We start from the raw sequence: 13,613 nt of genomic DNA on the forward strand, positions 1-13,613 counted from the left end.
CTCTTAAGTCTTCTCAACACCCATCCATGAGCCATGTTAGAAATCATCCTTGAATGGAGGGATTGCAAATGAGTGCCTGAGACATGACCAGTAGGCAGTTTATCTCAACATGACCTTAAACAGAACTTCGAACTCTCTTCATATATCATGCTAGGTACGTCATGTAACCTGATTTTCCAAAGGTGGTCACCAACTGTGTGTTCCTCATTTTTCGAGGTACCCAACTTGAATTTTGTGAATTAATTTTGCAAAAGTGCTAAGCCCTCACAGACACACTATAGTATCCATAAGAGCGTCATTAGTGAATCTTCTATGAGACCTCAAGGCCAGAATTAAAACTGGACTTTGGTGTCTAAAGTAGAATTTTGATGGAACCTAAGTTGTGACCTTCAACACTCCTGGAGCTGCCTACATTTCATAGGAGCCTCGGTTTGGATCTTTGGGCTCACCAAATATCTGAAGTCCTGCTTCTGTATGTGCCCAAAAGCACTTCACTCTTGACAATACTGAATAGCTTGTACCTGGAAGCTGATACATAAACCTGATCTAACTCCAAAGTAGACATTTAAATTCCTGTCTCCCCTGAAGAGTGTGACCAGTAAGCATTCTTTTAGCATGCCTGATACCTATCTGTAAGATAGGGTTCCCCCATATATGAGGTGATGGCTACTTTCTTTTAAAAGGTGGCTTCTGATGGCACCCCAACTTTAATACAATAGTCTAGTGGTTATAGAGCTAAAAGGGGGCCTGGGGCAGCAGAGAAAATTCTTCGCTCCACTTAGATGTTCAAGTTCCTGTATCCCTAAAGACAGTTCTAACAAGCAGACTAGAGGCTCTTCTAAGATGTGGGTATTCTCAGCCTGCATGCTGAGGCTGTTGTGCTTCTGTAGTTTCATACGGAAAGGTTTCCCTTTGAGACTTGAGTTGGAGTAATTACGGTGAAATTTATCTTCATAGCCTTAGTCTGTAGGAACACTTTTTATCACATTTTCAATTTATGAAACTGAAGAATTGATTTGATAAATGGAGCTAATCCTGCACATTGTAGGCAGGGATTTTTATGATATCTTCTATTGGACCAACACTATAGTTGGGAGCACTGTTGAACAAGCTTGTGGGCATCAAGTGCCCTTCTTCAGGTCTGGGTTCAAAACAATAAAATATCTCATAAAACATCTTTGCTTCCAAGATATTTCCTAAACTATCATGGCTACAACAACACTCCAACTCCTACTGTATTTTATAAGCCAATTACATATAAGTACCCAAGATGAAACAACTAAGAACTAGGTATTGCAATACTCAGCCTTGAGGATTTAATGGATCTAGCCCTCCAACTATGGTTAGATCCTTCATAAGCTTAATGGTGGGTAGCAGTTTGATGTAGTCTTTTGTGAGGAGATGGGTTTTTCGTCTAGTAAGACATTTTTTAATGGAAGCCTATTGTTGTCGTTACACCATAAAAGTGTATGAGGCTTAAAAGAGAAATAAAATGCAGTGTCCCTCCCAAAAATACATTTCAAGGCTCGAATCCTACAATGCATGTGGAGCGTCTTTACAGTTGCAAGATCTGCCCACTTGGTATCAGTGTCAGTATCACTGCAGGAAAGTGTCTTCATGGCAGTCAGTTATCAAAGAGGTTGAGTTCTGCTTCTGTAGATGTACCTACGCTATCTTCACCTATGTTAGGAACTGATATGGCTAAAGAAGTGATTCTCAAACAGGGAACTGTGCCACACATTGTGCCTTGGTTTCCTTTCAAGGGTGTTGTGGGTTGCCACACAACTGTATACCTAACTGTTAGAACTGTTAGGTATACAAACAGGATTCACAAAATAAACCCAGAGATTTCAAATAGGAATCCATAGTGTTAAAAACATTCTGAGCTACTGTGGTCTTTCTGAGTTCTTTGCAGCAGAAGAATGATTCTATTATTATTATATTTTTATAGTCAAAAGCCAAGTGAAAACTAATATCTGGCATTTTTCCAGTCGTGCCTTGAGTCTGGGCAGAGTCTCTTGAGTCTGAGAAAGATTGAGAACCACTGGGCTACAGTGTATGCCAGAGCAATAAAGAGCTCAGCACAGGCTGCAAAACCCACCTGAAAACCTGAGTAAATACTCAGGTGTTTAGTTCCATACTCTTACCAGTATACGCTATCTAGTGAAAGCCATCTCTTACTCAAGCCATCTAGTGTAAAACTCCATGAGGTATGTCTAAACTACACTACATTCACACTTTTGGCAGCAATGTAGACACACACCCCATGTGGAAACACAGAATAAGGAAAAAAGTAAGAATGGTAACAAACACAGCTTTGTGTAGACAGAGGTAGTTAGCCATTCTAGTCTGAATTCAGGCAGAGGCCAGGGCAAGATGGCAGCCTACCCGCTCCAGGTTGCAACTTAGTGTAAACACCTCACCCACCTGGCCTCCACTGCTGCCCTGGATTGGGCACGCTGTTTCCCTGCCCAGAGAAGAGTAGCAACCCTACAACAGCAGGGGCCAATGAGGCAAGTTAACCCTCCCCCTGGGACAGATAGTCACAAACAAGTGGGAAGTGGGGCTAGGAGGGCAGCAGAGCCCCGAGGATGGGGGAAATCACGGGAGCCCTGGGAGGTGGGGGGGAATTTAGGGAGCAGAGGGAAAGCCCAGAATGGGAAGGGGGAGGGATTCTTACCTCTCAGTCCTGCTGGCTTGAATATGTGACAGCTCCAAACTCAAGCTAGCATTAGCATCCATCAACATTTGTGCAGCTCACAGCGTGACATGTAAAAAGGTCCTTAGTTGGGGCAACACATTTTATCACTAGGTAATGGAATGACAGAGTTCGAACTAAGTGACTTGCTCCAGTTTGTACTGGATGCCTGTGGCATAGCTGGACACTAAACGAATGTCTTTCCAGACCCAAGTTAGTATTTTAACTGTACAAAGACCCATTCTTTCAATAGTCCCTAGTGGTCAGACTTTAAAATAGAATATTACCCCAATGAAAATTCTACTCAATCTGTGCAATATTTAAAAAATAAAATATTAAAGGAAATGGCTCCACTGAATTAAATAAATGTTTCTTTCTGCCTTACTTTCAAGTAGGAGTTCATTTCCAGCCAGATTTAATTCATTCCTCATGTACCTGAGATTTTTCTTTCTATAGCATTTGAAAAATTTAATGTTCACACCTATGTACCTTAGACCTTTCATGAAGAAAAAGCAATAGCCTTTCTAGCTGCATCCACACATGCAGGCACGTGCATGTGCACTTGCAGCAGCTCAAATAGAAGTCATGCAAATTTGAGCCAGGGCTTTTTGCCTCAGAGCACGTGGCCGGCCATGCACTTTGTTGTGTGGCAAATTGTGCCACTTGGGGCAAAATAAACCTGCCTGTCACCTCCAGGATCTGCAGCCAGGGGGAGCTAGAGCCTGGGGCCAGCACAGGGCAGTATAAAAACTTGCCCAGTGCTGGTCCCAGCAATATAAAAATCTGCCCTAGCAAGCAGCTCAAGGCTACTCCTTCTCAGGAACTTCTGGGGCCTGGCCAATTTGTATCTGGGGACACTAGCCCCTTGTGTCAGCTGGACTGCTACAACAGCATCCCAAATCCATTTAAAAACAAACAAACAAAAATATATAGAGAGAGACAGACACAGACAGAGAAACAGAGAGAGATCAGTTGGGCAATGCTTTATTGATATATTTACAATGTTAAAACAATTTGGAAGCCTACCAGTGTCTCTTTCATCATAATAAAGTAAATTTTAAATATCTATATGTGTTGATGTGTGCTTTTGGTTTTCTTCTCACATGATGGGTGTGTGATGGGGAGATGTGGGGTTTGCAGGATGGGGATGGGAAGAGGTGTGGGGGAAAGTGGGAAGATGTGAAGGGATGTTGGGGGATGCGGGCTGGTGTGTGGCTAGGTGTGGGACAATTGTGGGGGGACTGTGGGTATGGAGGGACCTTATTAGGGGGGCTGCTCAGGAGGGGTATGTCCCCTGGTCCCCACAGAGTGTAGCCCCCCCTCACAGCACATGGACTGCCCCCCCTGCAGGGCCCCAGCTCTACCCTGGAGGGCCACAGCCCCCCCCCCCAGGGACCCAGCCACCTAACAGGACCACAGCCCCCCTACGCAGGGCACAGAACTTACCCCCCCAGGCTGAATTGGACTGGGTCGGACTGGTAGTTTGCATTTTCATCGTATATGCCTGCCCCGTCCCACCCTGCAGCCACAGTGCTGGTGGCAGCAGACAAGTGGGGCTATGCAGGTGCAGCAGGCAGCAACGTGGCACTGTATGACCTGAGCTCCACACACACTGAATGGATCTGGCCCGGCCCATCCAAGGCTGTGCACTAGTGACCTGGGCCGGGTCCATTCAGCATGTACAGAGCCCAGGTCTCACAGTGCCGCATCACTGCCCACTGTGCCTGCAGCAGAGCCACAGCCACGCTGCCTGCTGCCATCAGCACTGCAGGGGTTGGATGGGGGGGCAGGCATGTGGCAGCCCCCACTTGAGCCCCTCCACATACCCACCCACTGAGACATTGAGACATCCCCCCCGCTGCTCCTCACAACCCCTGACATCTCCCTGACACTCCCCATAGCCCCCAACAATCCTCTCTACTCCCAACACCCCCCAACATCCTCCTGCCTCTCCTCACACCCACCTACGAACACCCACAAATCCCCCCACCCCATGTCCCTAACTTACCTTTGACAGTGCCAAGGGCAGCAGAAGCACCACAGAGAAGCTCTGGCCAGAAACCAGAGCATCTCTCCTGGAGGACCAACTCCTGGGTTGTCTCCAGGCACAGTCTGGGACCATGTCTTGCCCCCTGTTTTGCAGCATGGATTTTTTTGACCTCTGGGGGGGGTCTAATTTTGCCCCTGTGCTACAAATATACAGCATGAAGAATGTTTTTGTGTTCCTGCACGAGCGTCTTGCAGCATCTCAAGGGGATTTGAGACCCTGCAAGACACATGTGCATACTCGTCTGGATGCACCCTCTGGGTTCATTTGCATTTTGGGGCCTCTCTCAGTATACCATTAATTTATCCAGCAACCATTTAGGATGGTTTCCAGAGTAAGCAATGAGCACATTGTTTTCAGTAACTCTGTACAGAGTTATCTCTATATCATTTTGGCTTCTAAATTCTTGAATTACTATAGGACTGAATTTTGTAGTGAACTGAATGTCCTGAAGCAGTGTCACTTTTATAATAGGATACTTTGTAAAACTGTTTCTCTTGGTAATGTAATATTCTAAAAACCAACATGCACAATAAATTAGTAGTACAGTAGTATGTAAGCATGGAGTGTCACAGGCCAGCTGGGCACTGTGAGTATATCAATCTAGTTGCAGACTGACTGCGCACTGCAACTTTATTAGCCACTGGGCTTTTGGTTCGGGATCGAGGAGGTGATGTTGGAAAGGAAAGAAATGACAAGTTTCACTTACAAAAAGGAATTAATTTTACTTATGACAACAAAAGATATAGTTTGTATATATAATAGTTAATAAAAAGGTTAAGCTAATAAACAGACAACATAACAATACAGATTAAAATTGACAGTGATAATAAAACAGATAAAGAAATTAACCAAGAGTTCCCACTTGGTTAGTAACTTATCAATAGTCCCTCAGTTAGAAGATGCACGTCAAGTTGAATCAGCGAAGTCAGACGTCTCTGAACTGGGCTGCCCAAAGGAGAACCAGTAGAAGCCCCTCAGTCAGGATCTGGTCCTCGCTCTCACAGGGAGTAAGAGAGATCCATGGGGATATGGGACAGCAATGACCCTTCTGTTCCGTCCTTCCCAAGGGTTACTATGACGTGTGTGTTTTTCTATATCCTAATTATGCTAATTTTTAGTTATATAGCCTTTCATAATATTACTTTATAGCTGTTATCCTATGGGGTTAAAAGGTGTTAGAAATCATTATAACAAGTTACTGCCCAAGCTTGGGTTTATCCAATAAGCAAATTGCAACACAACATCTTCAGGTTTGAAATTAACATTACCCTGCCTAAATCCAGCCCCTTCAGAACTCTCTGACTATGCTTTTTTGAGATGTTCTTTCTTGAAATGTACTGGATAAGCTGGGCAGTTGAATCCAGTTTTTATCATTATCCAGGCTAAATTCTGAGCGAGAAAGAACTGTTAGGTCAGCTAATTTCACAGCTATAGCTTTGTCTTTGAGGCCTAGTCAGTTCCACAAACAGTTACAAGTTACATTTGCGGGTTACAAAAATACAAGCTTCATATTAGACAAAAGCTCCAAATGCCTCCAAGAAGCACATATTTATTGCTTATTAATTTCTTTGGTTCTGGCCATCACAATGGAGCCATCTAGTGGTAAGCACTATCTAAGGCAGGAGGAAAAAAACCTGTTAAAGGCACTACTCTGTTGCACAATATATGGACCATTCAACAATTCAGTTCTCTTCAGTGGGCACATCTACATGAGACAATGCACAGAAGACCAATTTTACTGCACATTAGCATGACGGATAAAGCCCATGCTAATGCACTAATGCGCAGTAGATTTAATTTAATGTGCATTAATGTCACTAAAAAATGTTCACCTGTGATAATGCACAGTAGCACCAATTATGGCACATTAATGTGTAGATGTGCCCAGTAGGAACTAAATTGCTTTTAAATGTTTAAAATCTCTAATTATTACCGTAATGTGCATATGGACTTAAATATATTGAAATAGCAACTTTCAATATCAAATGGTTGAAAAACATCTTTATCTTTTTTGCCTTGTTCACACCAAGGTTCAGTATTTCTTCTGCAAGAACTCTTTCTTACTCTCATTGAAGCAAAGTAAAGAACATTGCAAAGGGGAGTTGTTACAGTATTTGGACCCAAATGATTTAGCAAAGTATCCCAAAAAAATCATTTTTGGTTTAGCTAGGAGGAGAACTCCGGTCTGCATGTCAAGCTACCTGGTTCTTTTTTTATATGCCTGCTGAGGCAGAGCTTAAAATGATGTTAGTACATTTACTATCTAAGCAGTAAATGCTAGTAAGGAATGTAAGACTAGAAGGGGCTTTCTGGATCAAAAAAGTCTGAAGTCCATATTTAAATTAAGTTTTTCCTGATTTTTCAATAATGCTGACCTTTCAGCTGCTTGCACTGCTTCAGTGGTTTAGCCACGAAGCTAAAACCACTGTAGTTTTATAGTTATGGTATTGTTCCAAATCTGTTGACCCTCCATATAAGTAAATCCCACATTTTCAGTTTCAATGTTAAGAAAAACAGTATTTATCTTTAGCATTAATTGACTGTCACAGATACAGTCATCCTGCTATTACCCTTGAAAAGACCCACAGGTGAAACAAACAACCAAAGCAAAGAGACTGAAATCTAGATACACTAAAAATGCTGAAATAAAAACTGCTGTGGAAAAAAAATCAGATTTTATATTATTATTGTAAGCACAAGAATATTGCATGTCTGGATTGTCAGTGGCCTAATAATCCTGTATATGAATGCAATTTTTATGGTGGAAAAATAAATTGAGATATATTTAAGCACCAGAATGTCAGAAATTACTCTCTTAACAAGTCAATTGATTTTAAAAAAGCATAAAGGATATATAATTCACTCTAGTCTGGGAGAACTATACTTTTATTATTTAAGTCCTGTATCTATTTATTATTTAAGTCCTATATCTCTTGTTCTTTGACACCCAAAAGAAAGACTTAAGAATCAGTGTTACTTCAGATGTTCAGGATACACTGAGAAACTTTATAATAAATAAAGTGGTATTGATATTCTGTTTTTTTTCAGTGGTTGCATCTACATCTGTGCTTTACTGTGGAGTAGACTGATTAGCTCTACAGTAAGGTGTCACCAGCTACACGTGCAATAGTATTAGGGCAAAGTAAATTAATTAGCTCCAGACAGTACTATGTTATGGTGGAGTAATTAACTGTGACGATACACACGTGTAAATGATGACAGGGGCTGGGTGGAACACAAGGGTCCTAAACTGCAGGGGCTGCCTGTCACCAAGCCACATGGCTCTGCACTTTAGCAACCTTGTGCCCCAGCCAGCCCTCCACCATCAATTGCCGTCACCCAAAGCCCAGGTCTGACCCACCAGGCCCTCTGCCAACCTGGGGCCGCTCTGCCCCAGGTCAAATTGCTACTGTCTTAGGCACACATGTAGATGTTGCACCCTGAAAGAGCTAACTATGGCTCAAATGGCTCTGGAGTTCATTGAGTGGTATTAATTGTATGTGTAAATACACTCAGTAGGTGAGTCCAGACAAGTACACGTGTAGCATCCAGTGCTACAAAATGGTCTGAGGCACCGCGCAGCAAACACACTGCATATGCAGGCATTCCACACATTGCTAATTTACAGCATGGAGGAGGGGAACGGTGCGGGTTGACACCAAGAGTTCCCAGTGTCAAAAAAACCCACGCCTAAAAAAAGCAGGGCAGTATTCATGACAGCATTGTGCACCACCCACAACTGGAGCTTAGCTGGCCAGATCCACACCCTGGCTCTCAGCCAGGCTCCCTGCTGCCGGATTGCCATGTCTGCAGTCCCTAGAGACCTCCAGACTCCTGAAAGTCTGCTGGGGCCAGCCCAGGTGCTGACCCTAGCCTCCCCTATCTCACTTACATGTCATGTGCCAGAGCACTTGTGCACTTGCACCCCCCAGGGACAAGCAGCAGTGGTACATATTGTGCCACTGTTGTTTGTCCCCAGGGCAATACTGGTTCCCACTCCTGGGGACATACCTAGTGTTTAAAAGAGACCTTCCTATCCAGAAATATAAAGGTTTGGTGTAAACAGGGAACTAAATTTGGTTATTTCTGTGGGGCAAGAATCATGTCTCTTACATGTTAATCACCAACAGCATATGTGGCATGGCAGAAATAATATCGAATAATAATTAATTAAAAAGTAGTTCAATTAGAAAAACAGTTGTACTCTAAATTTCAATACGGGATGTGACATCTCCATGATGTTCTCTGGTCCCTAATAATGGACAAGTATAAAATTTGGCTGCTGTAAATGCCAGGAATAAAATAAAACATATAACACATCAACAACATATAAAGTGATATGGCATTATGTCCCAATTTAAAATATATACATTTGCTTTTAAGAACCTGTTTAGGTATAAGATGTCTTCTGTGTCTCTTTGCAAAAAACTCAACATCTTCAGAAAGATCATGTGTTAGGACAGAGGCCAAAGAAAGATGACAATAACATCCTTTCTGAGAAATGCAGATTGGAAGTTCTTCTATCTGAGACTTGAATTTGAGTACTAAAGGTAAACTTTGCTTGACTTTCCTTAGTCCATAGGAATACTTTTTTTTTAATTAATTCTCAATGTAAGAATAAGAAATGATGTTGCACAGGTGAAAGAAATTATTTTATGAGCAACCCCATACAGCCCCTTGTCCCTATTTTGAGCAAACCTATTTAGCCACACATTCACTTTGGATAATATGTAAACCCTCAGCAGCTGTTGTCTGTTACCTGTGCTGTTCCACTTAATGTAGCATGACAATAATGAAAATAGAGACAGCCTTTTCTCTGTGGTTGTAGGGGCCAGGACTAGAAGCAATGGCTTCACATTGCACCAGAGGAAATTTAAATTGGAGATTAGGAAGACCATTCTGACTATGAGCGTGGTGAAGCACTAAAATAGGCCACTTAGAAAAGTTGTGGAATGTCCATCCCTGGACTTTTTCAAAAGCAGGGAGCTAGACTAGATAACCTCATGATGACCCTTCCAGCCCTGCTTTCCCAAAATTATGCAGGTCTACTTGTCATCCATGGTGGCATTTCCCTTGATTCTTGTCTTTCAGTTTGTTTCCCACTGCTCCTTTTTCTTTCCTTGATATGATTTGTTCCTCTGACCACTTGCAGAATCTTCTGACAGATGGGCATTTATGTCATGCGTGTTATAGGCCATTCATGAATATACATTCAAGGTGAAACTCTTCAGAAGAAAATGTTATGGTTTTGGTTAAAACCTATTAGGATCAACAAGGTTTCCTTTTGATACAGAGCAGCTGCATAAAGGGAAGCTTGAAGCCAGGGCATATCAAAATCATGGGATCCTAGGACAGGAGCCTGAACTATGATTTTTTCCAAAGTGCCAAGCCTAGGAGCTGAAATAAGAACATGGAACTCAGCATTTAGCAAAGTCTGAAGAACACAGAAGTAGCACAAACTGAAATTTGAAGTGTCTGTTACATGGGAAATTTTTCCTGAACACAGGTTTAGATTTTCCAGAACTTTCTTTTGAAAGAAATTGCCCAAAGAATTTATTTTGAAACAAATGAATTATTTCTGGTCAATTTTTCTCTATAACCAAATAGAGTGCCAGACTAACCCAAATCCCAGGGAGCTGGGATGAGTCCAGAGATTTCCCCAAGGTGATAAGAGTCCCTTACTACAGGTCAGGAAGCCGGTGGTAAAAACCTGAAAACCTTGGTTTGAGCTAGAGGTCTCAGAAGCCTAAGCCCTGATGTCCCCTGCTGGTCTTAGGGAAATACCTGAGAAAGAGAAAGGCCTGGCTGTACTAAAGGAATTATGGGATTAGGATGAACCATCAACATGATACAACCATGGGGAGCCCTATGGGAAGGATGACATGGTGCTGGAAGGCATATTTGGCCTACAGGCTGGGGCTTGAGCACCACCCCTCTCCACCCCCAGATTAATCTAAGGACAGTGCTGGTGCAAGAGAGAACAAATGACCGTATATAAATTCAGGCAGGAAATTAGAACGTTTCTAACCATCAGAAGAGGGAGGTTCTAATTCAGCCTTCTAATAGGAGTAATAGGGCCAAAAACCCCAAACTCTTTTAAGACCTCTTAAATCTCCCTTAGTTACTTTTCTTCTCAGGGTTTGCCACACATTCAGGTCTAGCTTCTGTTGTTTACAAATATCACTACATAAATACACATTTAAATGCGTATTTAGCCAGAAAGCAGAATGCTTAGCACGCCTTCCTACTTCAAACACATCTGTGATTGCCTATTATACATTAATTATTAGATCAAAGACCTGCTAAATGACAGCTCTTGAGATATTTCAACATAAATGTATGGATAATTTATTTTTAACAAGATTTGTGTATCTGTACACATTATTTTAAAATAGGATTTTAAAAGTCCCAGGCAATAATTTTTTATTAAAAATTCATACAAAGACAGTAGCAGAGAAGCAGAACTACAAAGGCCTCAAACCCATAAGTCCTAAAAGGAAAGCTATTCCATCATACTAAAAATAATCAGAATATCACGTTTATACTGGATCTTGAAAGCACGTTTGTCTTACTATATTGCTATACATTGAGTATGTGTTGTATTTTAACTTTATTTCCATTATACTGAACAAATATACAACTTCTATCACTTTTACCAATTTTACTTGTTCAAAACAGGTTATCTATGCATCTGGACTCAATCCTGCATAGGACTCAGTGTTGTGAATGAGTGCTAAGTATAGACTACACTTTAAACATATGCTTAACTTTGAGCATATGAGTATTCCAGTGAAACTAAACTTCTTGACTGAGATTATTTTTAATGCTAGTGGAATTACTGACAGGCTTAAATTTAAATACATGCTTAATTAACTGTTTTGTGGATCAGAGTCTTAGAACCTATGTTTCCCTTCATGATTCCTACTCCCTGGGTCAAAGAATTTCCTCTGACTGGTAGCACCACAGGGTTTAAACATTTTCTCTTAGTCATACTTACAGTCAGCAGATACATCAACAGGAGAGACTTCCAGCAGGAGTTGTAAATAACAAGTAATTTTACCAAGAAAACCAAAATATAATTTAAAATGTACAAAAGGCAGGTAAATAAGAAGGCCTCCAAGCATAAAAATAAAAGCATATATATACTGCACCTTTGGAGACCAGATTATAGGAGCCAAAACTAAGAATAACGAAATTGCCACCATCACAAATGCTACTGGTAAGAACACCTACAGGAAACACAAAAAGACTGTTTCAGAAAGTATTATTTGCAATAAAAATAAAATTCTTATTGCAATAGTAAGTACAGTTACAAGCACAGTTCTTGTGCTATCACAACTTCCTATTGTGCCTGGCAGTGTACCAACAAAAGTCAAAGTGACCTAAAGTTTAATCTAGCAAGGAAGACATTGCCAATGTCACTGATTCATATCATCTCATGGTTTCCCCTTACTCTCCCATCTCTCTCTTGTCTTCTACATAGACTGGACACTGTTTGGGGCAGGGGCCATCTTTTGTTCTGTTTGTACAGGACCTAGTATCCTCGATACAGGATTGGAGTTCTAGGGACTAGAGAAATACAGATAATAACAAATAATAGTGAGTTCTCATTTTATAATTGCTGTTCACAGTCTGATGTTTTGTAGCTTTTACCCTATATCCATGACCCAAGAAATTTGTTACAATATTTTATAATAGGTTTCTTTTTACCTTGTATGGTCGATGCAGATTAGGCTCCCGGTATCGGAGTACAATTAAGCTAGCACAGGTCAGTCCAATCATGAGCCACACGGAAAATCCAAAGTAATTTGTTAAAGCAATGAGATCAGAGGGGATAATAAAAATGGAAGCAATGATGGTTGAAAAAATCATGGCTGGAGCTGGTGTGCAACAGTGAACATTCAGCATGGATATTAAAACAGGCAAATGTCCTGACTGACTTCCAGCATAGCTTAATCGTCCTAATGTAAACATGCTACTGTTGAGGGCACCAAATATTGAGACAGCAACAGATAAAGGAATGATCCAAGCAACAGCAGGGATTACTCTGTCAGCCCATGTGACTGCCACAGCAACTGCAAGGAAACAAGAAGGTAGTAAGACTAAGGGTGTAGCACTCCAATAATCTCCTTGAAGTTGTGCCAAACCAGGAGAGGTACATTCTGGAAGTAGGCAATAAAGAAAGGGAGAGACCCATGGCAATGTAACTAGTGTGGTTTCACTATACATATGTGGTAGGAAGAAAATCTGGGGAGGAAAACAAATGTGCTAACTCCTCACGTGACACTTAAGGTGGAGGATCCCTGTGTGGTGGCCTGATAGGGTTAAGACAGGTCAGAGGACATAATACAGCACGGATCATCTTGTCTTCCACCCCATGGTGGGACTGCACTAAGAAACATGAAGGTCTATGTCCTAGGGACAGACATTCAAGAAGCATGAACTTGAATTGATTCTACGTTTGCGGGTTAGTCTAACCTGGCTAGGCTAAATCAGTTTTGTAACTGGACAGACATCACAGACATGCAGGCACATGCCTGCAGTGACTCAGGCTAGAAGCCAGGGGGGGAGGGGGCTAAAGCATCCCTCCCTTCTTTCCACAGCAGGGAGCTGAGGGTGGGGAGTGGCCAGGCCCAGCAGGGAATTGGTAACAATGTTTATCACCTAATTAAGAAAACAACACAGGGACATTACCAGCTACTTATTGATTCTGCCTGTTGATTCTACCTGAATTCTTGCTTAACAGGGAGTGGTGAGGGGCAGGAGAGGAGCAGCCCACAGTCTGTGCTGGAGCTCCAGCCAGGGAGCAGAGGGGAGGGGCTAGCCCTGCTGTGGAGCAGAGACCCACCCCCACCCTCCCACCCC

At 42.0% G+C, this 13,613-nt stretch overlaps 1 protein-coding gene across 6 annotated transcripts in view; it reads right to left on the reverse strand.

Moving 5' to 3' along the window:
• Positions 1 to 13,613, reverse strand: part of SLC7A13 (solute carrier family 7 member 13) — a 131,965-nt gene that overhangs the window by 94,263 nt on the left and 24,089 nt on the right. For 2 of the 6 annotated variants that reach the window (XM_019527862.1, XM_019527860.1), the window contains exons 4-5: positions 12,459 to 12,823; positions 11,168 to 11,977 (exon numbers count right to left, since the gene is read on the reverse strand). In XM_019527862.1, the coding sequence (XP_019383407.1) occupies positions 11,732 to 11,977; positions 12,459 to 12,823 (611 nt within the window). In that variant the 3' untranslated portion in view covers positions 11,168 to 11,731. The other 4 variants (XM_019527865.1, XM_019527864.1, XM_019527866.1 and 1 more) reach the window with 4 other exon arrangements.

Source organism: Gavialis gangeticus, unplaced genomic scaffold (assembly GCF_001723915.1).
Source record: "Gavialis gangeticus isolate Ggan-Ray unplaced genomic scaffold, GavGan_comp1, whole genome shotgun sequence".
Classification (NCBI taxonomy): domain Eukaryota; kingdom Metazoa; phylum Chordata; order Crocodylia; family Gavialidae; genus Gavialis; species Gavialis gangeticus.